The sequence below is a fragment of the Gopherus evgoodei genome, chromosome 14 (assembly GCF_007399415.2).
Source record: "Gopherus evgoodei ecotype Sinaloan lineage chromosome 14, rGopEvg1_v1.p, whole genome shotgun sequence".
Taxonomy (NCBI): Eukaryota; Metazoa; Chordata; order Testudines; family Testudinidae; genus Gopherus; species Gopherus evgoodei.
Window position 1 is genome coordinate 1,598,753 of NC_044335.1, and position 27,281 is coordinate 1,626,033.

Genomic DNA, 27,281 nt, shown 5'->3' on the forward strand with positions numbered 1-27,281 from the left:
GACTGGCCCTTCTGTTAAGGGGCAGGGAAAAGATAATTGTATAAATCTAACAAACGGGTTGCTATAAATCCAGGAGATAGACATCAGGAAGTAACTGTTTCATGTTTGATGAATAACAAGTGACATTTGCCACAGTGGAATCATGTGGGTTTGTAAAATATCATTGTCCTTTGGGGGCATCATTTCTAACGTTCATCTCTGAAATCTCCCTCTACTTTCTGATGTTGAGCTATTGCTACTGCTGCTGTGGTTGATGGTGAGACAGATAATGCGGGATTTCCTTAGTGTTTGAGTTGGAGGATGAATGGATCAAGCAAAAGCCCTGTTGATTGGCTAGAATCTTGGGAATCATGTAGTGTGCAAGTTCCCAGTCTCTAGCAACAAGAATATCATCCAAGCATTCTGTTTTTCCCATAGCCCAAGATGCTAGAATTTAAAAAATCCCTTTAGAATCTAAGTCCCCTGATTGGTAGCTTAGTTCATGTCAGTGCCATTAAATAGCTTTTTTATTTACTGAGTAGATGCCCTTGTTTATGCAGACAGTCTCTGTAGGTCTCATGGAAACATTTTTTTCTAACTGGACTTGCTTAATCTGAAAATGTGGCTCACGCTAGGGCTATGTCAGCCTTCTGCAGTGAGACTTTTGGTGAGCTTCCTTGTCTGATTGCCATTTGCTCCTGGTTACTGTTATATCACAGGTGTAGCCAGGACTCGTTCAGTTTGTTGGTTACTCTTACTTATTGCCAGGTTGGTGTTGCGTCCATCTCTGAAAGCTGAGCAATATTTGTTTTGTTTGGCTAGGATGAGCCTCTGGATGAAAGTTCGGTGAAGAAGATGATTCTCACTTTTGAGAAGAGGTCTTACAAAAACCAAGAGCTGCGGATTAAGTTCCCAGATAATCCAGAAAAGTAAGGTCATGTGCAGTCCCTCTGTCTCACTCACTGTGAGCCTTCCCTCCTTGCTTGAGCCCAAAGTTAATCTCTTCATCAGAGAGGCAGGTTCAGTTGTGTGAAAGATCATGTGATTAAAGACAGTTATTGCCAGGTATGACCTGTAAATTGTGTTTGAAATGTGACGGGGCTGGATCACAGAAACCCCCTTGGGAGCTGCCAACTGATGTACCAAGACTACTCCTGCTCCTGTTTTCCTGCCCTGGCAGCTTGGAGCTTCAGTGCCCTGCCTGGTTTGAGCCAGACCCGCTAGCCTGCTGCAAACCTAGACCCAGGTCTGAACCACGTCCCCTAACAGCTGTAGGCTTAACTGAAACCAGGTTAAGAAGTGTTCCTGTCTTTAACTCTCAGATGCCCAGCTCCCAATGGGATCCAAACCCCAAATAAATTCGTTTTCCCTGTATAAAGCTTATACGGGGTAAACTCATAAATTGTTCACCCTCTATAACACTGGTAGAGAGACATGCACGGCTGTTTCCCCCCCCCCCCAGGTATTAATACATAGTCTGGGTTAATTAATAAGTAAAAAATGATATTATTAAATACAGAAAGTAGGATTTAAGTAACTCCAAGTAATAGCAGACAGAATAACGTGAATTACTAAGCAAAATAAAATAGAACATGCAAGTCTATGCCTAATACAGTAAGAAAACAATTGTCCTGGTTAATGGGAGCCATCAAGATTCCAAACCGCCTTTAATGGCCCACACTTTGCATAATTACGATAGGCCCTCAGAGTTATATTTCATATTTCTAGTTTCAGCTACAAGAATGAAACATTCATACAAATAGGATGATCACATTCAGTGGATTATAAGGTTTGTAATGATACTTTACAAGAGACCTTTTCCATGAAGCATAATCCAGTTATATTATATTTACACTCATAAGCATATTTTCATAAAATCATATAGAGTGCAGCCTCACAGAAATCAACATTTTTAATTTAAAAATTGGAATTGCTGAGACTCGTGCTGGTAGTGGCTATGCTGTGAATAAGAGGAGGACAGGTTGAATTTTATTTAAAAATATATTAAATTCCTTGCTATGTTACTAATAATACCTTAGATTATTTAAAATCTGCTAGTTTGTATTCTATTTTTGGGCAAAGATTTAAAAAAATGGGACTTAAAGTAAGGCTTGCAAGGTCTTTTTTAAACACCCCAATAAAGACCTAGTTTTCAAAAGTGCTGAGTGCCCAGCTGGTCCCCTAGGAGCAGATGGTCTTCTTGTCTGTTGCCTGGAAAGTCAGATGGACTTGGGCTAGAATGTCCAGACTGCCATTATCAGGGTTTTACAGAATGCTCTCAGGCAGACTTCCTGTAACACGTACTGTTTCATTTGTTGCTCTCTCCCACTTCTTCACTTTCCTCTCTATACTGATGTCTTGTGCCTCTCAGGATGTTCAGCTCCCATGCTATAATTCTTCACCCATTTCTACTGTCCGTCTAAAACTTTCTCTTGAAAGCACTTTTTTCTTTTCTTTTTGAATTTGGCCTTTCCTTGTTGTCCTTTTTTTTTCACCGATCTCTCCTCATTGTTAGTACTTTCCCCTCAGTTTCTCCACACTTTGATGCTCCTTCCTTTCCATGATTTCTAACCTTGCCAGCCCCAAAGTCTAAAGAGGGCTCTGTTTACCTAATAAATGTAGGTGCCAGGCATTTCAGAAGGTGAAGGGATGACCATGAATTTAAGGGTGTATCCTAAATGATACGCTCAGCACAGCCAAATCATGTAACTGTACTACCAAGTGTGTATGTGAAGGGAATCCTGCTTCACAACATGGGAACTTTCAAAAGACTCTACGCTGAGCAAAATGAGTGGTTCAAATCTGTTGATAATCTGACTCTTCCTATGAAGTATTTGTTCTCAGAACTGCAGTTGTTTGAACACAGGGAGCTCCCTCCCACAGTTAGTCCAAGGCTCTTGGATTGAAATCTTTGTGTGTCTGTGGCTGCAGTCACTACTCATTAGTTTTTGCTGCTTTTCTCCCAGTCCTGAACTTTGCAGGCCCTGCTGATATGTGCTCTGCCACATTAAGCGGAGAAGGAGTTCTGATAGCAAAAGAAATATTCTGTGATATGTCAGGCTGAATCCATGTCCCTTTTGCAAGTCTTGAGTTCTAGTTTTAACAGGCAGTGTTGGTACTTGGTACTATGTGTTTGCCCTCTAGCTTGACCCTTTCTCCTGACTGATGAGTCACACGTCTGGGAGTCTAATACCCCAAGACAATCCCTTCTGAAGGTCAGAGCTTGCTTAAAGTGGGAAGAAAAGACTCGGTTCAGCAAGGCCAGTTTACAAAACCCTTCTTTCTGAATCTGAAGCAAGAGGTGAGAAGTTCAATGTAACAAGTGATATCCCCACCCCTTTCCTCACACCAGTACAGGGACGCTGGGTCTGATTCAAACGTACCTGTTTTCTTGGAATTGCCTTTATTTAACTTAAATTAAAGTAAACTTTCTGCCTGTTTTCTCCTAAGGTGGCTGGAGCTAGGTCTCTGCCCCTGCTCCTATTCTCCCTGTCTCAGACAGACACCCAAGTCCTCTTGTACCCTTACTGGAGCTAATATAACCCACACACGTTAACATTAAGATGAGTCAGCAGAAGAATTCTCTATGCAGGAACTAGCCTGCACATTTACTCTTTTAAAGTGATATACATAAATTAGAGAGGGCAGGAATGCTACATCATAAAATGCTTTCGGGGCCCATGTGCAGTGATATGACGAAATGAGGGACACACTCTTTGCAGTGAGTTCTGAATCCAGTGACTGACTTGGTGATGATGTGAGCAGAATAGCAGGGGCGCTATTTCATATTTGGTGGCCAGGAGGCAACTTTAACTGTGACTCCAAGGGCTACTTAGGCACCTGAAAACGCTAGGTTATTTTTTTGTTTGTTTGTTTTTGCAGATAATAACTTAGAAATTAGCTGATAGGAGCACTGTATCTGATTCCTATGTAAAAAAAAAAAAAAAAAAAAAGAGGATTTAATAAATATTAGACCCCCTTTTCTGAATATAACCTAGGCTCAGTGCTTTGCTGTATTCTATTGCTGGGAATAGCCCACTTCCACTTTAATTGAATTGTCTCGTTAGCACTGACCCCCCACTTGATAAAGCAACTCCCATCTTTTCATGTATACCTGCCTACTGTATGTTCCGCTCCATGCATCTGATGAAGTGGTTTTAGCCCACGAAAGCATATGCCCAAATAAATGTGTTAGGGTATGGCTACATTTGGAATTGGCAGCGCTTTGAAGTGTGAGTGTAGTCAGAGCGGCAGCGCTGGGAGAGAGCTCTCCCAGCGCTACATGTAAACCACATCCCTTACGGGTGTAGCGTGCAGCGCTAGGAGCCACGCTCCCAGCGCTGCTGCCCTGATTACACTAACGCTTTACAGCGCTGTATCTTGCAGCGCTCAGGGGGGTGTTTTTTCACACCCCAGTTGCAGCGCTGTAAAGTGTGAGTGTAGCCAAGGCCTCTGTCTCTAAGGTGCCACAAGGACTCCTCATAGTTTTTGCTGATGCAGAATAACACAGCTACCCCTCTGAAACCTGTATTTTTTCTGAATCTCCTGTTCTCTCTAAAACAACCCCTCCTCCTTCTCCCCCCCTCCACTGAGGGATTCCTCTTTTACAAGCTAAACTTCCATACCCTTCATTTAATCACCAGCCCTTTCTTATCTTAATCACCTTGCCTCTGTTTGTAAACAAAATGCTAACTCCCTGCCCAGGGGCACATCTCCTTTGCACAACTTAGGCCATGTCTACATCTACAATTTTGCAGCGCTGGTTGTTACAGCTGTATTAGTACAGCTGTATAGGGCCAGCGCTGCAGAGTGGCCACACTTACAGCAACCAGCGCTGCAAGTGGTGTTAGATGTGGCCACACTGCAGCGCTGTTGGGCGGCTTCAAGGGGGGTTCGGGGAACGCGAGAGCAAACCGGGAAAGGAGACCAGCTTCGCCGCGGTTTGCTCTCGCGTTCCCCGAACCACCCTGCAAACCGCAGGGAAGGAGACCTGCTTGCTCGGGGTTCGGGGAACGCGAGAGCAAGCTGGGGAAGGAGACCAGTTTGATTACCAGAGGCTTCCTCAGGTATGCTGGGATACCTGCTTATTCCACGGAGGTCAAGAAAAGCGCTGGTAAGTGTCTATACTTGATTACCAGCGCTGGATCACCAGCGCTGGATCCTCTACACCCGAGACAAAACGGGAATACGGCCAGCGCTGCAAACAGGGAGTTGCAGCGCTGGTGGTGCCCTGCAGATGTGTACACCTCCTAAGTTGCAGCGCTGTAACTCCCTCACCAGCGCTGCAACTTTCTGATGTAGACAAGCCCTCAGATTTCACAGGAATGCTGTGCTGTAGTTAAGAGCTCCACCTGGGAGCTCCCCAGAGGTGAAAGTAAGCTGGTATGGTCCGGTACAGTGTACTGGCAAGAGCTTGTACGCCGTGCTGGACTGGACCGGCTTCCCCAGCGGTGATTTAAAGGACCTGGGGCTCCCCACAGCGGCCGGAGCCTCTGGGCCCTTAAATCCTCACCGGAGCCCAGCAGCTGGGATCGGGCTGGGATTTAAAAGGCCCAGTGCTCCTGCCGCTGCTGGGAGCCCCGGGCCCTTTATTTTGCCCCACAGCCCCGGAGCTCCCAGCTGCCTCTGCAATCTTTAAAGACCACACCTCTTCTGGTTGAGGTCATGCCACCACTCAGGACTCCGGCGTATCAGTAAGTCCGTTCAGTTACTTTCACCCCTGAAGCTCCCACACCTCCTGTAGGAAACTCGGGACGAGGAATTGGAAATACTGGGGCACTGTGATGCCTGGATGAATGAGCCTTGGTTGGTGGGTTGTGTGGCTGCTTTGTTCTCAGTGTTGGGAAGGCCTGTGTTCTGCTGTGAGAATAGCTGATGCACTTATATTACCACTGACCAATTTTGCCCTGCTTCTGTCCACAGGTTCATGGAGTCTGAGCTGGATTTAAATGACATCATTCAAGAAATGCATGTGATTGCGACCATGCCTGATCTTTACCACCTGCTGGTGGAGCTGAACGCTGTGCAGTCTCTCCTAGGGCTGCTTGGACATGATAATACAGATATCCTTTTAGTGTTAGAACACGTCTCCCAGGGGTTAGGCTTTCTGCAGGCACCTCCACAATCTCTTGTGCTCCATTTTCACACAGACTGTGTGATGGGGCAAGGCCAGATGGTTACAGTAAAGTACTGAGGAACAGGTATGTTAGCCCCAGGCTAAACAGATCCCTAGTACCATGGTAACCAAATGGCAGTTGCTCCAAGTTAATCAAGGCACCTGGGGCCAATTAAGATCTTTCTAGAAGGCAGTGGAGATAGCTACATTGATTAGAACACCTGCAGCCAATCAAGGCAGGCTAGTCAGGGCACCTGGGTTAAAAAATCGCTCTCCAGTCAGGCGGGAAGGAGCCAGAGGAGAGGAAGTGCGTGTGAGGAGCTGGGAGCAAGAGGCGCAAGGAGCTGAGACTGAGAGGTTGTGCTGCTGGAGGATTGAGGAATTATCAGACAATCAAGCATTATCAGACACCAGGAGGAAGGTCCTGTGGTGAGGATAAAGAAGGTGTTTGGAGGAGGCCATGGGGAAGTAGCCCAGGGAGTTGTAGCTGTCATGCAGCAGTTGCAGGAGGCAGTATAGACAGCTGCAATCCACAGGGCCCTGGGCTGGAACCCGGAATAGAGGGCGGGCTTGGGTTCCCCCCAAACCTCGCAACTCCTGATCAGACACAGGAGGAGTTGACCCAGACTGTGGGTTCCACCAGAGAGGAAGATCACTGAGGTGAGCAAATCTGCCAATAAGCGCAGGACCCACCAAGGTAAAGGAGGAACTTTGTCACAACTGCTAGATATTTTTTTCTCTTCCCTCCCACCGCTTTAAATTTGCATCATCTTTTTTTTCACCTGAAACCCTTCTTTACTCAGCTACTCTCTCTCCTGAACATTTCAGTGTCCTTATTTTCCCCTTCCGAGCTGTTAATGTACATGTCATCTCATTTGAGGAATTAGCCTTAATTTCATTTTTAAAGGTTTTGTTTGGGCACTCATGTAAAGTGGAGGGCTAATCACAGACAAGCATGCAGTGCACTTTCCTTTACAAATGCTGCTGAGGATATGGCAGCTGAATGCTAGCATGCATCCATTCATGCTATTTATTCCAGTCCTTGTTCCCCAAAGGTTCTACCAGAGAACCTCAGTTTTGGCCTATGTCTGCTGTGTCCCAGTGGTTTGTCTGTCCTGAACAGAAGCACCATAACTGCACTATTCCCTTTTGTTGCCAGGACATCTGACCTTCAGCTTAGGAGCAGACTGACACAAGATATTTGGCTTACCAGTGATGTGCATGAGAGGCAAAGACTAGTTTAACCTAACTGAAAATCATGTAATGGCTTCCCCCTCTTCCATTCCGGAGGGAGGCTGCATGTACTGTGTTTGAACTAGCATTAGTGAATTAATGAGGCGGCCTGGTCCAAGGATAGGGCACTGGATTGGGAAATGAGACCAGGGGTTTCTTCCAGTGGCTCGCTGTATGACTTTGGGCAAGTCACTTGCAATCTCTCCGCCTCCTTTTTTCCATTTGTGAAAAAGCAGATGATAATGCCTGACACTTTTCTTAGGCCCTTTGAGATTTCCAGGTTAAAAGTGCTGTAAAAATGCTAAATATTTATTATTGTTTGATTTAAGGATGTCGTTTTTCTCTTTAGCAATCTTTTTTTTTGCATTTAAGGCACTATATATTTTTTTAAAAATGATACAATCTTTGCAAATAGATATAGTGATGGTATTATAAAAACATATTTTTAAAATCTCATTACATTGCAGTTTTCATCAGAGAGCGCTATTTACAGGGTTGACTATTTTAACTTGCATCTAACATAACCTTGGTCTGCTAGAATGCTGATCTCTGCAAAATAGCCAACACCGCTGCTGTCTTATCTGCGATCTGTAATAGAAATTATTCTCAAGTATAAGGTTGTTAACAATTTACTGTTGTACAGCTGGAAATGCCTACCATGCATAACCAGTTTCTTGGACATCATGATTTAATATTTTATACCTTCACCAGAGACCTCAGGCTTTTTGTGTACAATGTGCAGAGCACTGAAAGGTTATCTTGAATTTGTCATTCTTAGGGAAAACATAAACTATGGGGATTTTGACTGGGATCAGAGGGCTGGTTCATGGTGACCTTAAGAGCTGGAGCATATGGGAACACAGCTTGTCTTGTCCTTTCAGCCATAAAAAGATGTGTCTTGGGATCACTTGTTAAGGGCTTGTCAGTATTTACACTGCTAGCTTCTCCCCCTCCCCTTTTTTTTGTGGTAAAGGAGTCAAAACTTGTTTGTCGGTTAGTTTGGGGGCAGAAATTTGGCCTGCGAGCTGTAAACCTGGGAGAAAACGTATTTCTTGTTACAGGTTTGTAGAAATCTTTTCAGATGTGTTGGAAGCAGACTGTAGGCTGCAGTAGCACTTCTCTCTGTGCTAGGTTATTGCTCAAGCCAAAAATGCAAAAACTATTGAAACGAAGCTCCTAGACATACAGGAAATAGGGCTCTTCATTCAGGTCTCCTGGTGGCTTTACTAAAACTAAACAGGATAAGGTTTAAAAATAGTTTCTCCAAAGGGAACACCAAAGGACAGGTTCTTCACACTTCATTAAGATTAGTGCCTTGGAGGGGCTAATGTAGGGAAGGGATGGAGAGGTGTGGGGATGAATCCCAGGTGATTTGTTTAGGTAGCTGTTGAACTGAGTTAGTGCAAAAGATGTGAGTAAAAGATAATGACTAGGCTGTGACTTAAATTAGCAAAAGTCAGGAGAGCCAGAGAAGCCTTTTCCTTTGTCCTGAACTCGCCTGCACAACTGGCATCCTTGTTGGCAGGCTCCGTAGAGATTCCATGGATGGAAGTGCCATAGAAGCTCCACTATCCTGACCACTAGAGAGACTGCAGCACAATCACAGGTAGCCGCAGGGAAAACATCCTGCATGTGCCATGGTGCATTTCTTACGTGGCTAGAGGATTTCAGTTTCTTTAGCACTAGCAATTTGGTGTTGTCTTTAGTGGTAAATGTATAGGTGACTGTTTCAAGTGACTGTTTCAAAAGTGACCTAGGAACCTGTCACTGGCTTTTAATGGGTTTGGGCTCCTAAGTCACTTAAACACTTCAAAACTTTACTTAGGGTATGGCTACATTTGGAATTTCGAAGCGCTGCCCCGGCAGTGCTGCAAAGTGTGAGTGTAGTCGGAGCGGCAGCGCTGGGAGAGAGCTCTCCCAGCGCTGCACATAAACCACATCCCTTACGGGTGTAGCATGCAGCGCTGGGAGCCCCGCTCCCAGCGCTGCCGCCCTGATTACACTGACGCTTTACAGCGCTGTATCTTGCAGCGCTCAGGGGGGTGTTTTTTCACACCCCTGAGCGCGAAAGTTGCAGCGCTGTAAAGTGTTATATGTTTAGGTGAGCAGAGGCCTGACTTTGATGTTTTACGAGCATAACCTGTGTTTTTGTATCAGCAAAACTAGTCTCACCTCAGTAAGGGTAGGTCTACTCTACAGGTGAAGGTGCGATTGTAGCACAGGCAGGTGATACCTGTGCTAGCCTCAGTCTCGCTAGCATGGGTAACAATAGCTGTGTAGACGTGGCAGCATGGGTTCAGCAGGGTCCATCCCACCCCATCTGCAGTGCTGTTGTTGCCCGTGCTAGGCAGATTAAAGCTAGTGCAGGTATATCTCCTCATGCCAAACTCACCCCCTTAGATGGGTGCTGCTGCATGTGAAGTAGGTACTATCACTTACTGATCTGAGGATTCTGCAGTGCCTGGATGTAGCAGTTTGAAGTGGGAATGAAATGGCAGTCGTATTACAGAATTTCCTGGGTCTGGTTAAGTCAGGACTGTAACCTTATTAAATAATGAAGTATATAAAAATACATTTCCATTCTTACATAAATGGATGCCTAGTTTATTAGCCTGTGGATTTTAAAGAGATCCTTCAGAATCTTGCTATGTAGGACATCTTGACAGCTGGATTTCTTGTTCTGTCCTAGTGGGAATTGGGCAGGATTGATCGGTGTGTCTGAGAGAATAGGAAAGTTGGTCTAATGAGAGGGAATACGTCTGGCTGTACTAAAGAGCTATGTAGCTGTCAAAAGAACCATGTGTTATACAGCCCAGTGTTAATGAATTAAAATTGGCTGGCAGGATTTTTGCAGTTTTCCTGTGGGGTGCATGGTTATAGACGCATGCTGTCCTAATTGGGCCAGGCAGAAAACGGTTATCATTCCATCGTCATATTACGGCCTTGTTCGTGGGGTGCATGCTATGCCAAGTTAGCGATGGTATCATTGGGAGGATAATGCACACAAATCAAGTTGCTACATTTTTCTGTGCTCCTAACTAGAGGTTTAACAATTGCTACAATGTAAAATGGCTGGTAACCAGTTGCACCAGCTCTGGAGTATTTAATTGGTTTAAAAATGACAAAAAGCAGATGGCACTGGGGAACAGTGAAATTGCCAAATACAGCAAATAGATGATCATATTGCAGGATTACTCCCAATTACTAAAATCAGTTAGTTTTAGTGCTTATGAAAACAAGGGCTGCTAAAGCAGTGCCCGCACTTATGCTTGGTCTTCCTCTGTCGCTCTGCTCTGCTCTGCTCGTCACACGCTCCTTGCTGTTCCAGTCTCGGCAGTCGGTGAGCAATCACGCTCATGTTGTGCAAAGTATGAAGATAAATGAGGTCTTGATTATGACTTTGGTTATCCTTAACATCTCCCACATGTGTCCATAGCCGTGGTGGATCTGCTTCAAGAACTGACGGACATAGACACGCTCCATGAGAGTGAAGACGGAGCTGAAGTCCTCATTGATGCTCTAGTAAGTAGCAATTTCAGTATCTCCAGATTAGGCTGATCAGTGGCCACCTTATAGAGGGGAAGGATGTGTTTTTAGATCTTTTTAGAAAAGGATTTTTTTATACCTGTGGCATCAATGCTCCCTCTAATATTTTACACCCATGTGCGGAATGAATTTTGTTATGTGCACCAATATGGAGGTGATGTATGGTGGGGGTGGGGCTGAGGGGTTCGGAGTGTGGGAGGAAGCTCAGTGCTGGGGAGAGAGTTGGGCTGCAGGGTGGATGAGGGCTCTGTCTGGGTTCTTGGGCTCTAGGGTGGGGCTCAGGATGAAGGGTTTGGGCTGCAGGCTTCCCTCGGGCTGCAGCAGGGAGAGAGAACTCCTCTCAGCCCTTTCTGGCTGCGGTAGCTCCAGGGCCAGGGGACAGGTGCCTTTCCCTGGCCGAGGCAGCTCTGGGGCTGGGGCCGGGGCCAGGGGAAGCAGGCTTTCCCCACCTGCACGGCCCTTGATAGCCTGCTATGTAGCCGTGCAGCTTAGAGGGAACTTAGCCTGTGGTTCTCAGTGTGGGGCAGAACTGTGTTGCTCCTAGTCTGTTTGAATAATCCATTTTCTTTTGAATGGCTTGAGATACTGTGAATACAGCCATGACGGGTTTCTATTCTGATATGAATGAATTCTTGGGGCAAGTTCCTCCTCTGCATCACCAGACCACCTGATTTTTGGAAGGAAGGGCTTGTTTTTAATTAGCTTTGTGTGGGGATGACATATTTCTCTGTGTCGTATCTTACTGTGCTTCATGTATTGTTATAGCAGGAGAATGATGGCAGTTCTGTGACAGCAGCACAGTGTCATATTGAATTAAATAGGATCTTGATACCTGCTCTTGTGCTTCCTTTGCAAAGCAAGGCAGTTCTCTGATCTACTCATACTGGGAAAATTGAAATCTGACATAGTTGGTTCAGAGATTTTTATTCCTTTTTTTTTTTTAAAGCGCAGAAGGGCCATTTTGATCATCTAGTCTGACCTCCTACATAATGCAGCCCATAGATGTTCACCCAATATTGCCTGCTTCAAGCCAACTAACAACGGCATGATCCTACCAAGGAAAATGCTCAAAATTCTTTATGTATAATCCAACAAACTCGTCCTGCCACATACTTATTCTGAGCGTGGAAGAGAATTTAATTATCTCTTATTCCACAGAGAAAACAACTGCATGTTGTGTCCTGTACCAGTTGAAAAGGCACTACTACTGACGTCTTCCTTTTCCTCGTGAAGGAACTCTGTTTAGTTAACAGTACCGAGTGCCTCTCATCTGCTATGTTGGTGGGATACCCTCTTTTCCTCCTGTTTGGGCAGGATATCCTTTTTCACAGCATTGTAGTAGAAGGTGAAAGCTCCCAGTGTGAGCAGGAGTACATTGCAGGGAAGGGAAGCCATTAGAACTATTTGTAATGGTATGCAAGAGATGGAGTCCATTCTCCTTTCAGGCAGTTTCTCCAAGTGAATTGCTGTGTTTGTGAAACATCTAGACTCTGGCCTGGTCTCTAACTATTATGTTGAGATTAAGGAGCTAGGGATTATGGTTTCTTAGAGGAGCAGAGTGAGAAGACAGCTGTATTCTTTCTCCTACAATCCCTCTTGCCTAGTCGCTGTAATGTTGCCTTCCACAGGTTAATTACAGTGGCCCTGAGTTGAGTTCCTCTGGCTGGCCTCTGGGCTGTTTTTAATTACTGTCCCTTCATAGAAGGGTTGCTGGATGAATGAAATGGAAGAGAGGAGCTGATAGGGAGGGTCCTTTCTATACAATGCACTGAAAGCAGTACATTCAACAAAAGCTCTTTCTGTGTGTTTCTTGTCATCAGCCCACAATAGCCAGGTTTGATTGTTCACTTGAAAGAACCAGGTCAGCCATGTCATGAGAAAACCCAAGCTATCTGCTTCTAGAATCTAGATGGCTCCTTTATTTTAAGGATGTGGGCATCATCCTGGGAGGCCTGTTTAGAGATTGTTGCATTACCTACTACAGCAAGCTAAACCCTGCTGTTACTTCACTCTTTGAGCTTATAGAAAACCTCAGTTAGCAAATGGTATTCGTGATTGGGGAGACACTGTGCTTGCAATTTCCACTCTCCTGTTTAAAACTGAGGATTGTCACGTTAGACTTTAGCTAGTAGCAGGACTAAAGTAATGCTGGGATCCACAAACTTCAAAATCTGGATTTCCGTTTCCGCTATTGACTTGCTCTGTGACCTGGAACATGTCATTTCATCTCCATGTATGGGGAGTGGAGATCTTAACATGGGTGTTGCATGCTGAAATGTACCGATGTGTTGACATATGTAAGCTCTCTGGGGCAGGGGGTGTCTTCCTGCATGGTGCACAGAGCCTGGGCTTTAACTCAGCCACCTCAGCCCCTGCATAAGTACGACTCACCTTGTTGTGATGGAGCATTAGCAGGCATTAGAATAAGCTAGGTAAGGTGAGCTTACATCATACCTTTCAATCCTAGGCAAAGCAGTGCCCAAGTGAACGCCGTCCAAGGCTTCCCCCAAACTGCCATAAAAGTCAAATTCATTTTTAATCATTTACAGTTGGCTCTGGCCAGGGTGGCTACGTGATGTCACATATAATGGAAGCCAAACCCATCCTTTTTTAAACCGGTCTTTCTGCACCTAGAACTAAGACTTCCCTCTGTGTGATTGCTGACCCCTTACCTTGTGATGCTGCCTTCACAGGCATTGTTTCAGCTGCTTTCTGACAGCCAAGGACAAAATGCAGATAAACCATCAACAAGCAGTTGAAACTAGGGGAGCTGCTTTTATAGCTGACAGGCAGCTCATGTGTCTCGCACTTTGAAATTCAGGGAGATTATAAGTCAATCAGGGTGATTTAGGAAATAACAGACTGTGAAAAGGTTCATATTTTTCCTCCAGATGTTTGTTTTATCTGACACAAAAATTGTCTAATTAAGAAAAATGAAGTGGTGAATTTACTTTGTGTATCCTTTGCTAGCTCTGAGGTTTCAGAGCACGATTGTTCATGTCTCCTGATCAGAGGCATGCTTTCTGGAGTGTTTTTGTTGTGCTTATTGATTTCCCCCCCCCCCTCCTTTCTCTCCCATCTCCACCTCAATCCTCTTTTCTCCATGTGGCCTCAATGCCGTAGGTTGATGGCCAGGTTGTGGCCTTGCTGGTCCAGAATTTAGAGCGCCTAGATGAAGGTGTAAAAGAAGAGGCTGACGGAGTCCATAACACGCTTGGTAAGGGGATATTACAGTACAGTATCTTTTTGATACAGTCAACAGAGGGGCGGGTGTATGTAGTCTGTCCCTGTTGTGAACTACCACAGGGGGCAGAAAAGGCCTTGCGTGAATTTCGTGTAATACTGTTTTCATTTAGCTTTCATGTAATAAAGCATAAATCTGTTCAACGGGTAACTTCATTACAGGAAGCTGTATTACTTTAAGAGGCTTCCTCCTCTTCATGTATTAAAGTATTAACTGTATTTTTCTGTGCTCTGCCAAAAGAGTATCTTCACTTATCACAGCTGTGTTTCTTAGGAATAAATGTGCCATTAATTTGTTACCATCTAGAGCAGTGTTTCTCAAATGCAGATTTTTCTGCGGCCCAGCAGCCTCCTGGGCGGAGATGTGGAAAGGAGGGCAAAGCAGTGGCCCCTCCTTGCAGCACCCAGCGGTTCCTCCTGGCTGCCTTGGTGTTTGCTGGCACCACCATTAGGGGATCAGCAGCCTGCATCACGCAGCCTCCCGGGGGGCTCCAGGAGGCACCTCAGCAGACACATGGGGCCAGTATGTGTGCTCAGCAGACTTCGGGTTTCAGGCCCTTAGGCCACCAAAAAAATTGTTCTGAGAACCCCTGATCTAGAGCCCAGGAAATATACCCTATAACACAGCGGCTCTCAGCCCTTCCAGACAACTGTACCCCTTTCAGGAGACTGATTTGTCTTACGTACCCCCAAGCTTCACCTCACTTAAAACCTACTTGCTTACAAAATCAGACATAAAAATACAGAAGTGTCACAGCCACTATTACTGAAAAATGACTTTCTCATTTTTACCATATCATTCTAAAATAAATCAATTGGAATATAGATATTGTACTTACATTTCAGTGTATAGTATGTAGCAGCGGTTTTCAAACTTTTTTTCTGGTGACCCAGTTGAAGAAAATTGATGCCTGTGACCCAGCGGAACTGATGATGAAGAGTTTGGGGTGTGGGAGGGGCTCAGGGCTGGAGCAGAAGGTTGGAGTGTGGGGGTGAGGGCTGCAGGGTGGGGCTGGGAATGAGGGGTTCAGGGTATAGGAGGGGGATCTGGGCTGGAGCAGAGGGTTGGGCTGTGGGAGGGGGTCAGGGCTCTGGGCTCAGGGTGCAGGCTCTGGGGTGGGGCTGGGGATGAGGGGTTTGGGGTGCAGGAAGGTGCTGTGGGTTTTTAGGGGGCTCAGGGCTGGGGCAGGGGATTGGGGTGCAGGCTTACCTAGGGCAGCTCCTGATCTGCGGCACGGCAGGGATGCTAAGGCAGGCTTCCTGCCTATTCTCAGACCATGCTATGCCACGAAAGTGGCCAGCATAGGTCCAGCTCCTAGGCAGAGGCACACAAGTGGCTCTGCGCGGCTCTTACCCGTGGGCACTGCCCCCCCCCCCGCTCCATAGCTGGTGCTCGGGGTGAGGGCAGCACACAGAGCTCCATGGTCGCCCCGCCTAGGAGCCAGACCTGCTGGCCGCTTCCAGAGCGCAGTGCGGCGTCAGAACAGGTAGGGACTAGCCTGTCTTAGCTGGGCAGCACCGCAAATAGGACTTCTAATGGCCTGGTCAGTAATGCTGACCAGCACCGCCATGACCCAGTGCCTTACATTCCGCGACCCAGTACTGGGTTGCGACCTGCAATTTGAAAACCACTAATAGAGAGAGCAGTATAAACAAATCATTATCTGTATGAAATTTTAGTTTGTACTTACTTGGCTAGTGCTTTCTATGTATACAGCTCTGCATATCTGTGGATCTCTGCTGACCAGGTTTGCGTTTCGCGGATTGCATGTGGATCTGTGCACATCTCTGTTTCTGTAGCCTGTTGCAAAACTAGGCAAATATGTAGATGAGTTGATGTACCCACGGAAGACCTCCGAGTACCTCCAGGGTCCACGTCTCCTGGCTGAGAACCACTGCTGTAACAACATTACTTTAGGGGCCCTCAAACTTTTGCACAATGTGGCGACTGTTTTGCAGAATGCTTCTATTCTGTCATCACCTTCCCCTCTTAGGATACTACGTGACTCTTTTGGCAACCACAGCAATGGCTTCTTAACAAATCATATTAGGAAAATAAATAGATATTTTTGTTTGTCTCTTCATGCAAATGAAAACAGGGAGTGTTAGTACCTTGTGACCATCCACGTATGTCTTGGGGGGGCCACAATTTGTTAACAACTGAGGTACAGCATTTGCTTATTTTAAATGTTCATTATTGTTTCTCTGTAAGCACAGTACTTAAAGCGAATGAGAGGCTGTTCTCTGAAAAATCTTTTTCTTTAGAGTAATCCATTAGGTGGGCTCCATTTCATTGTCTTTACACGCACACTTCTGTGGCCAGTTCAAATTTGACCTGCGGGACACTCAAAGCTGTGCTGTCGGACTTTTGGTACTCATTTAAAGCTATCATTTCTCTGGCTCTGCATCCTTCCTGAGAGCTGGAGGAATGTGAGGCTGGAAGTAGGAATCTTTGTTTTGTTCACATCACTCTGTGGGAACTAATGTTTGTAATTCAGCCTTTCCCAGCGGGAGTTGCTGCATGGGATGGTGCAGGAACTCTGACTATGGATGAGGGAAAGGTAGTTCACAGCTTCTTCAGACTCCCACTGCAGGAGCTGGTAACACACAGTCTGGAGATGGATCACCATGGAAATGAGGAAATTGAGACAGTGCCCTATACCTAGTGTAGCATAAATAAGACCTCTAACTTTGAAACAAGAACTGCAGCCCTTGGAAGGACATTAAAACTGACTGAGCAGTGTGGAGCTGGGAGAGGTGCCTCTGTTTGGGAGGGGACTGGAGCACACATGGAAACACAATGGACTCAGGCTGTGATCTGTATCTCTTTTGTCAGCAATTGTTGAGAACATGGCGGAGTTCCGGCCAGAAATGTGTACAGAAGCTGCGCAGCAGGGCCTCGTGCAATGGTTGCTCAAGAGACTGAAGGTGAGTTTATTCCCCTTTCATCCTTCAATAATAAGCAACAAGCCAGTGACCTGGAAACTGCTGCACCTGAGGTGGTGTCTGGCATAAATACCAAAGGCCCAGGGCTAGTAGTCACTCTTCCATTTAATGCAGATTTCACAGTCCCTTCAATTTCTCCTTCCCTTCCACTCCCAACACCTGTGAGGGCAATAGATTTCAAGCCTTCCCTCTTCCAGCCTGGAAAATGTGCCTCTTGAATTTTTTTGTGGAGCACCAAAAATCGGTGCTTTTGTATGCTAGCACCTGTGCATAGGGCTTAGGGAGTCTGTGGGCAAGTGTTCCAATTTGAGTCTCAGGCCTGGTCTACACTACGCGTTTAAACCGATTTTAGCAGTGTTAAACCGATTTAACGGTGCACCCGTCCAAACTACGAGACCCTTTATATCGGTTTCTGTACTCCTCCCCAACGAGAGGAGTAGCGCTAAAGTCGGTATTACCATATCGGATTAGGGTTAATGTGGCCGCAAATCGATGGTATTGGCCTCCAGGGGATTTCCTACAGTGCACCACTGTGACTGCTCTGGACAGCAATCTGAACTCAGATGCAGTGGCCTGGTAAACAGGAAAAGCCCCGCAAACTTTTGAATTACATTTCCTGTTTGCCCAGCTTGGAGCTCTGATCAGCACGGGTGGCGATGCAGTCCCAAATCCAAAAAGAGCTCCAGCGTGGGCTGTATGGGAGATACTGGATCTGATCGCTGTATGGGGATACAAATCTGTTCTATCAGAGCTCCGTTACAGAAGACGAAATGCCGAAGCTTTTGAAAAAAATCTCCAGGCTACACAGTGCTGCGTGACAAGTGTAACGGAAAGCCAAAGAATCAAATGGACGCTCATGGAGGGAGGGAGGGGGTACTGAGGACTCCAGTTATCCCACAGTCCACAGCAGTCTCCGAAAACTATTTGCATTCTTGGCTGAGTTCCCAGTACCTGTAGGTTCAAACACATTGTCCGGTGTGGTTCAGGGTATAGCTCGTCAATTTACTCCCTCACTCCCCCACACATGAAAGAAAAGGGAAAAAAATTTACTCCCTCCCCCCCACCCACGTGAAAGAAAAGGGAAAGAAATCGTTTCCTGACTTTTTTCAGTGTCACCCTATGTCTACTGAATGCTGGTGGTAGGTGTGATGCTGCAGCAGTGAAGAGCAGTATCCGCTCCTCTCCCCTCCCTGGTGGCAGATGGTACAATATGACTGCTATCCGTCGTCGCCATCAGCCCGTGAGTGCTCCTGGCTGGCCTCAGGTGAGGTCGGCTGGGGGCGCCTGGGTAAAAATAGGAATGATTCCTGGTCATTCCCAGTAGATGTTACAGAACGGCTGGTAACCGTCCTCATCATAGCAACTGGGGGCTGAGCTCCATCAGCTCCCTCCCTTTCATGTGTAAAGAAAAGATTCTGTACTGCCTGGACTATCATAGCAGCGGGATGCTGGGCTCCTCTCCCCCGCACCGCTTAATGTCCTGCCTGGACTGTCATAGCACCAGGAGGCTGCCTCCCCCTCATTTTATCTCACTAACAAGTCACTGTTTGTTATTCCTGCTTTCTTTATAACTTCATCACACAAATGGGGGGACCCTGCAAGGGTAGCCCAGGAAGGTTGGGGGAGGAGGGAAGCAATGGGTGGGGTTTTTGCAGGGGCACCCCCCGTGAATGGCATGTAGCTCATCATTTCTGCAGGATCTGACACAGAGCAGCTGTGCTCTCTGATACACTGGTTCTCTAGCACGCTTGCCCCATATTCTAGGCAGTACTGAGTCTATTTTTAGAAACCATAAAGGAGGGATTGACTTGGGGAGTCATTCCCAGTTTTGCCTTTGCACCCCGGCCGACCTCAGCCAGGGGCACCCATGATAGCAGCAGACGATACAGAACGACTGATAACCATCTCTGCTATCATGCAAAAGCAAACGAATGCTGCTGTGTAGTGCTGCAGTAACGCCTCTGTTAGCGGCATCCAGTACACATACGGTGACAGTAAAAAGAAAAAAAAAAAAAGCTCAACGGGCTCCATGGTTGCCGTGCTATGGCATCTGCCAGGGCAATCCAGGGAAAAAGGGTGTGAAATGATTGTCTGCCGTTGTTTTCCCGGAGGAAGGAATGAGTGACGACATTTACCCAGAACCACCCGCGACAATGATTTTTGCCCCATCAGGCACTGGGATCTCAACCCAGAATTCTAAGGGGCGGGGGAGACTGCGGGAACTATGGGATAGCTACAGAATAGCTACCCACAGTGCAACGCTCCGGAAATCGACGCTAGCCTCTGACCATGGACGCACACCGCCGAATTAATGTGCTTAGTGTGGCCACGTGCACTCGACTTTATACAATCTGTTTTATAAAACCGGTTTATGTAAAATCGGAATAATCCCGGAGTGTAGACGTACCCTCAGGCTGGTAGAGTGTCTGTAATAATTTGTGTTTTCTGAGACTTTGCTTTTGTGTTTGTTTCTTGTGTGTTCTGTTTGGTAAATATGGCCCTGATCCTGCAATGAGAACCATGTAGATCAACCCTTCTGCCAACAGGGCTCTGCGTGGGTGGTGTAGTCCACCCTGGTGTCCTCAATTGCAGGATCGGGGCCTATGTTAGTAATTTTCACTTGTTAAGACTCCACACTCCCTTGTGTGCAACTATTAGGATGAGGTGGGGAATGTTCTCTGAATCAGAAGGGTCTGTGTGTTTGTGTTGCCAATAAATGAGCCCAGACCATTGGTACCACATGTTAATGTTCTCTGCTGCCCTTATGCACTAGCAAGCACTTGTCTTCTGAGTCACGCACGTTCCTCCTGGTAATGCTGGTGGACAAGTAGAGAAAAGGCAGCCTTGTTGGCTGCTTCTGCAAAAAAAAACCAGTAGGGGGTAGGAAGGAGAAATAAATTCATCAAAGGAAGAGCCAAGTACTTAATCCTTTGCATGCCAAGGAGTGTTTGGCCAAGACCCACCTTGGGCTGGGGTAAGTTTAAGAAGGGTTCAGTGTTTGGATGCCCACAAGGAGAATGCTGAGATGTTGTTAACCTTGAAGAGTCTATTGAAAACAATGGCGAATGCATGAAAACATCCTGTATGAAGTAGCAGGTGAGTCTCCCTTAAAAAGGGGGCTCTGGGGATGCTGCTGCAGCCAGTAAGTTAACAGTCCTATTCATATGCTGAGGATGTGCTAGTGGTCAAGTCCTTGCCTTTGTGGTGGTCAATAATTAGCACCTCTAGCAGTGGAGAACCTCCTCCTCTCTCCCCTCCACCCCAGAACACCTTAGTAGTCAAAAGGCAACTGAACCACAAAATATATTCCACCAGTTGCATAAGTCTGCAAATGTTCCTCTGTGTCCCTTACGTAGTCGTTAGCAGAAGTAACCTATAATTTCTGACTACAGGTGGTAACATAATTGTTTCTTTTGGCTAAAAACAAAAAAAAGTAAAGCTAATTATATTCCAGGCAGGTATGTACTAAATGCAGACCTCCTCTCTGCTATGTAATTACTCTGACAGCTGAAAGACTTAGAAACTTAGGAAAGCAAAATAATCACCACTTGGATTCCCCTGGTTAATGCAGCCAGACGTGACCGCTGACAGGCTGGCAAGCCTGGTGCTGAAGGCAGGCATTGTCTTCATTCTGACATGTTTTAATTTCTGCGGGGCATAAGTGCAATGCGGTCAGGCAATGTTTGCTTTTGTTTACAGCTTTCATTGGGGGAAGGTGCACACTAATGAAATTTCATTCAGTGACCTTTGCTTTTGGCAATACTTGGCTGATTTGAACGTTTCTGCCCCCGCAGACACACGCCTGCCCCATCCTATTGCTTCAGTGTTGAATGGGAAATACTTTCCTTGCTTTGTGTGGGCTTTGGTTCCCTTTTCTGTGTGTCAGTGAGCGAGCCCTCAGTCTGTTCAGTTGCATCACAGTCCTCGAGAGCATCCTGCTGATTTATTCCCCGAACTCATTCAGGCTTCTTTTGAGCCAAGTGCGTTATCCCTTTGCATGCAAACAGACGTGCTGGTCCAGAACCACGTCGTGGGCTGGGATAAGCAGAGGAAGTCTTCATCCAGTCAGCACCTGCAAGCAGAATCTTGTTTTTCCCAAGATGTGGTGTTGGTGAGTTAGTAGATAGTGCTGGTTCCAGGAGAAGAGTGTTAGGCCAATGCCTCAACATGTGATAAGGGCTCTGCTGCGGGAGGTCCCATCCTCAGGAGGAGATGTTGGACAAAGGCTCTGGCCAGAGATCTCTAAAGAGACCTGGCTCTTTCACAAAAGTAAAGATATGTGAACTCTGGTTTCCTGACTGATTTCTAACTTGGTTATTTGCATTCTGGCCACCAAAATGCCCTCAAGGGCAGAAGTTATATTTACTTCCTCATAAAAATTGTATTGGATTGCTATTGTGTAGTGTGTGTGTATCACCCAGGAGCGTGGGTCAGACACAGACTGTTATTTACTAGGGCCTGTCTCACCAGGGAGTGAGAATGCCCTGATTTCATTGATTCCTCTTACAGATGGCCCATACTGGCTGCCATGCTCCATCTCCAGAGCTGGCAGACGATTGGTATGAAGAGCTGCAGTCTGTAGAGTGCTTTGGGATCTTTCTGGGGAAAAGGCTTAGTGGAAACAGTACATTGGTGCCCCTTGGTGCGTCCTACTGCTCGTTATTGGCACCAGATATTAGTCTCTTGTTCTCTCTGATGTGGCAACAGACTGAGATGATTGGTGCAGACAACACCTTGCGTGGTGACTGCTCCCTTAATGAAGCTGCAGGTAGCCGTGTGTGGCAGGCAGTGTGTGGCTGGTGACAAACACTATTTTAAACCTAACCCTTTTTGTGGTACTACTTTTTTCTCTGTGTACAAGGGAAGATTAATGGCAGGCAGTGGAAAGCAAAAACCCTAAAGGAAGCTTCCTGTTTTGTAAATGCCTTTAGTGAACTGGCCCACATTAGTGCTTCTGAACTGTTACTGGCCAGTCTGTAACTGTTCCCTCCAATGAAACTGCTCGGTAGGTAAAACTGGGGGGTTGAGCACGATTCGTGATCCCAGTCCAAGGGTCTTGCCTTTCTTCCAAGGAAAAGAGTTCCAGGCTGTTCACTTTCATCAGATCTGAGTGACTGCAGTGTTCGTGCAAGGTGTGGGATTGAGCCCCAAGCCCTGATACAGTCTGGGCCGGGGCAATGCCAGAGTCTTGCATGCTGCCCTGCTTGATGCATCTCAGTCCTTCGTCCGGGTGTGTGAGGTCAGTGTTTGCCACTGGGTAGCTTTACTGCGATTCGTTGACCCTAATTCAGTTCCTGGTGAGGTGAGTATAGGTTGTTCACACTGGGATGAGGATACGTGTGTACAGACCTATGTATAATCTTAATTTCTGTAAGTGGGTATGGTAAATCTGTCATAACACATTTCTTCCTGTATGTGCCCAGTGGCAGGCCATGTTTGTAGACTTTCCAAGCCCACTGCCAGGCATACTTCCTTACACAAGCTTTTGCCTCTGAGGATGTTGGCAGGGATCAGAGTTTGTTTGTTTGGTTTGTTTTGGTTTGTTTTTAAATCAGTGAGAAGAATTAATTTTTTTCTTGGCACTGATTCAGACTATAAGATTATTGCTGTTTGTGTTTTGTGTTAAGCGTTGCTCATGTGTTGCGTGATCTGCTTAGCATGTTCTCTAAATCAAAATAAACACCCAGAGTAGTGCCCCTGAGGGGTTTCTCATCCTTGTTTTTTCCAACAGGCAAAGATGCCTTTTGATGCCAACAAGCTGTACTGCAGTGAGGTGCTGGCCATTCTGCTCCAGAATAATGATGGTGAGATGCAGCTCTGGTATTGATATTCTGTTAGGATAGGATCCAGGCTTGTTTCAGATCATGACAGCACTCTTCTGCCTCTGGCTTCCCCTTGCTCTCGCTCTCTCTCTCTCTCTCTCTCTCTGCAGCTTTTGTACTCTGTCAAGCTGTATTGATTTTGGTTGCTGATGTATCCGTGTTAGACGGCTGTAAAATCTGACAGTTAGCTTCATTTTTTCCTCTCTTTTTTTCCCCCTCTAGACAACAGGGAATTGCTGGGGGAGCTGGATGGGATCGATGTGCTGCTTCAGCAGTTGTCTGTGAGTAATTCATATGCTTCTGGTCTGCCATTGAGAGACTCACTGATTGGGGCTGAAAATAGTGATGAGCAAAAATAGTAGCAGGAGTGGAACAGATGCTCGGTATTGTTCTGTCTTGGCAGCTTGTATACATTGTTGCATTATAATGCTCACTCTTCAGCACTTTCATAGTACTTTAGTAACTTCCACTGGGAGCTCACCCTCCAAGACAGGTGGGGGTTGTCCCCATTTTAGAGATGTGAGTACTGAGGCACAACAGAAGTTAATGGTTCACCTAAAGCTACATCAAGACTTGGAGGTAAAGTGAGGATTAGAACTCGGGTACTCCTGGCATCCTCTGCTCAGTGCACTAGACTGCATTGCCTATTTGCCCTTTTAAGGGGGTTTACTCAGCTTTGTATCCTTAACTACTACTTGTTCGCTGAAGTGATGGTGACGTGTGTGGGTAAAGTCTAGGGTCAGGCTTATATTTGTTTACTCAACAACTGCTTCTGGTGTTCACTATCAAGGACTCTTCAGCTGTATCATAGTCGTTGAGGCTTGCATACAGAGAAGGGTTGAGGAAGAAATTAAGCAAAAAAACAGGAGTAAAGACTAGTGACAACAGGGGAGGCCTTGTCTTTGGGGTGCAGAAGAAAAAAAAATCATAGGAAAAACTAACAATTATGTGGAATTGTTGGGCAGAGGCTGGTTGGGAGGAGGTCAGGAATGGCATAAGTGACTATTGAGGGATGCTAGTGGGGTGTTGGTAGGTTGGCTATTTGAAGTGATCATAGATTTCGTTAGTATAAAGAAGAGGTCATCTGAGCACACAGTCAGCAGCAGTTGTGCCTCTGGTAATCAGCTGTATCCTCACGGCACTGTAGGTCAGGTAACCAACCTGTTTCCATTTTTCCAGCACACCCTCTTGTTGTGCTTTTGATTACATCCCATTTGCTAGCAGCCATTTTGGGCCATGGCAATAACAGTCAGTCATGCCAAATGGAATGAGAGAGGCTCAGAGATATGGGGGGTAATGCATCGAGAGGGTGGTTGCTACCATCACAGTTGCAGGCTTATGCAAAATTGTAATTTACAAGTTAAACTCTGAAGCTTTGCCCTGCGAAATTTGTGTTTGATGTTAATTTGTGTTTGATGTCAGTGTTCATATGCAGCCAAGTAAGGGCTTACATTTTTTTTGCCCCCTTTGGCATGCAGGTGTTTAAACGACACAATCCAAGCACGGCTGAGGAGCAGGAAATGATGGAGAACCTGTTTGACTCTCTCTGTTCCTGTCTTATGCTGAGCTCCAACCGAGATCGCTTCCTGAAGGGGGAGGGGCTACAGCTGATGAACCTCATGCTCAGGTACATATCTGACTACTTGATCTCATTCACACTTAACCAGAACAACATATGCACCTTGCGTCCGGACACCTCTGTCCTCATGCTCTGTTTCTTCTGTCCAGCAGCGTCAATAAGTACAACCACTAGTGAAACAAATTGGGTGGTGTCTCCCTGCCATCTGGTTGCTAAATGCACCTGTAATCCATCCAGGTACTAGTCTGGAGGACACATTCCTATTTGGGTGATACCCCCTTGTCCCAACGCAATACTCCCCTTTGATCTAGCCAGAGATTCTTAATGTGCTTGTTTCTCCATCCAGTCCCCTCTCTCACATCTGAATATCTCACTGATATAATGCTCCGTCCCTGATAGTTCTATGTAACAATCCCAGTTCTGAATTTTATGCAAAAAGAGTGATTTTTTTTTTTAATTTATTTTTTTGGGTGAAACTTCCCCTAGTGAGGCATTACTGAGATAAAGTAGCTGCTGGAAGATGCAAGTATAATTCTGTCCTGGAAAACCAGGTGAAAGAAGACTATAGGTCAATCCGCTAACCCACTAAGAATTTGGACTCCAACAAAAACAGACTACAGGTTGTGGGGGCCTCTGAACAGAGTGCTTTTCTTTGTATCCAGATGTTATCCTCGCAACATTGATTGACCAGGTTGGTAAGGGTGTTTTTGTGAAAGCTGAGGTGAAACTGCTTTTGGGAAATGAATATAAATATGCATTTCCTATCCATGCACGTTTTGTGTCACACCGTAACTCTCCAGTCCTCCTACTCCCCTCTTTGCTGGTGAAGCATATCTGCTCTGACTTGACTTGGGCTCTGCCCAAGCCTCACAATTGCATGTTGAGTAGGCTCTCTGTCCAGTTCTGCCTGGTGTGCTGAGCTGCCTGTGGAGGCTGCTAGCAAATGCCAATGAGAAATGATGTATTCCTGCAGTGTATGGCTGGGTAATGTGCAGCAATGGGGAGCTGAATAAATATCCAGAAACCTGGATTGTTCAGATAGGAAGGCTGTGTTTTCTTAAGGCTAATTAAAGAAAAGCTCCAAAGCCAAGGACAAGGGGGAAGCCTCCCTCTGCCTCTAGGTTGTTTCTAATACTAAGTGGCTAAGCTAGTCTTGCGGAACTAAATATCTGGAGTACTTGTGCCATGTGGGTGGGAATTACCATTTGAATTTTTAATGGATTTTTTTCCCTTGTTTGGACTGCGATGTTTACCATCTTCTTCACCAGGATCCTAGCTGGAATGTTATGACGAGGGGAAAATTTTTCCCTTGAGACTTTTTTCTTTTTTTAGTGGTCATAAAGGAGCAATGAAGGGCAAAGCACAATTAAACTGCCATCAACATCTGTGGTGTTGCTGCAGTCTCAGAAAGGAGTTGCAGTTTTGGAAATATGGCTCCTCACCCGAAGTGGTGAAAGAGGAAAAGTGGGACTTATCGAAGCTTGAGCTGGGCTCTGGATTGCACATTAGTCGATGATAAAGGGGACTGGATTGCTTGTGGGACAGAGCCTTGAACTATTCAAATCCAGTGCAGGTCAGCAGCAGCCAGAAGTCATTGTCGTCTGGCTGTTTGACTGGGCAACAGGAATTGTTGTTCTGCCTGATTCCTTCTAGACAGATGTTCACATCCCCAAACCACCATCACATGTGGCATTGATTTGTCTGCTTGTTGCACGTTTCAGAGGGAGCAGTGACTAGCTGGGCCTGGAGAGCGAATTACTCACTGCTCACTAAAAGTGGTTCCTGTCGGTCAAGGTTAAAGGCACCGAGTGGGAGCTTTTATTGCTGTCATCTGTGCTGTCTGTTCTGTTCCACTTTCTATGGGCTGGGAGTCCGACCCTCTCACTAACAGTAAAATAATTCCTTCTCTCTTAAAGGATATGAAAGAACTTGAACATACTCAGTTCACTCTTTCTGTGCTGCGGACGTGTCCTTTGATTCCCATTTCTAATGCATGTTTCTTAACACCTTTTTGGTATGGGTTTTTTTTTCAGGGCTGTCAAGCGATTAAAAAAATTAATTGTGATTAATCATGTGCTTAAACAATAATAGAATATCGTTTATTTAAATATTTTACAGTATATAGTGCTCACTTTATTTATTATTGATTGCAAATATTTGCACTGTAAAAAACCAAAAATATTTTTCAGTTCACCTAATACAAGTACTGCAGTGCAATCTCTTTATCATGAAAGTTGAACTTACAAACATAGAATTATGTAAAGAAAAAAATTGTTTTTTAATGCAATGTAAAACTTTAGAGTCTGTAAGTCCACTCAGTCCTGCTTCTTGTTTAGCCAGTCGCTCAGACATACAAGTTTGTTTACATTTGCAGGAGATAATGCTGCCCTCTTCTTGTTTACAATGTCACCTGAAAGTGAGAACAGGCATTTGCATGGCACTTTTGTAGCTGGCGTTGCAAGGTATTTATGTGTCAGATGCGCTGAAGATTCATATGGTCCCTTCATGTTTCAACCACCATTCTGGAGGACAAGCGTCCATGCTGATGACACACGCAGGGGGGAGTAGGGACATGATAGGGCTCAGGACGGAGGAAGCTTGCTGTCAGCAGCTGCTGTCTCAACTTGCTGATCTACTTAAAAAGGCAGTGTATTTAAAGTGGGGTCAGCGTACTTAAAGGGGCAATGCACATCTCTCACACACAAGGTGTGTGTCTGTTTCTCTCTGCCATGCTGTCTCCGCTCCCTCCATTCGTGCTGCTGTGTAGAGTGTGAGGCTACATTAACAACATGTTAACCCTTGAGGGCTGAGCCAAGTG

The 27,281-nt window shown here is 45.8% G+C and overlaps 1 protein-coding gene across 1 annotated transcript in view; it reads left to right on the forward strand.

Moving 5' to 3' along the window:
* The window catches only part of CTNNBL1 (catenin beta like 1), a 108,747-nt gene that overhangs the window by 18,057 nt on the left and 63,409 nt on the right, over window positions 1-27,281 (forward strand). The window contains exons 3-10 of the mRNA XM_030532901.1: window positions 802-908; window positions 5,902-6,041; window positions 10,752-10,849; window positions 13,997-14,090; window positions 16,953-17,044; window positions 22,794-22,866; window positions 23,107-23,165; window positions 24,363-24,511. Coding sequence (XP_030388761.1) covers window positions 802-908; window positions 5,902-6,041; window positions 10,752-10,849; window positions 13,997-14,090; window positions 16,953-17,044; window positions 22,794-22,866; window positions 23,107-23,165; window positions 24,363-24,511 — 812 coding nt within the window. The remainder of the gene's footprint in view (window positions 1-801; window positions 909-5,901; window positions 6,042-10,751; window positions 10,850-13,996; window positions 14,091-16,952; window positions 17,045-22,793; window positions 22,867-23,106; window positions 23,166-24,362; window positions 24,512-27,281) is intronic.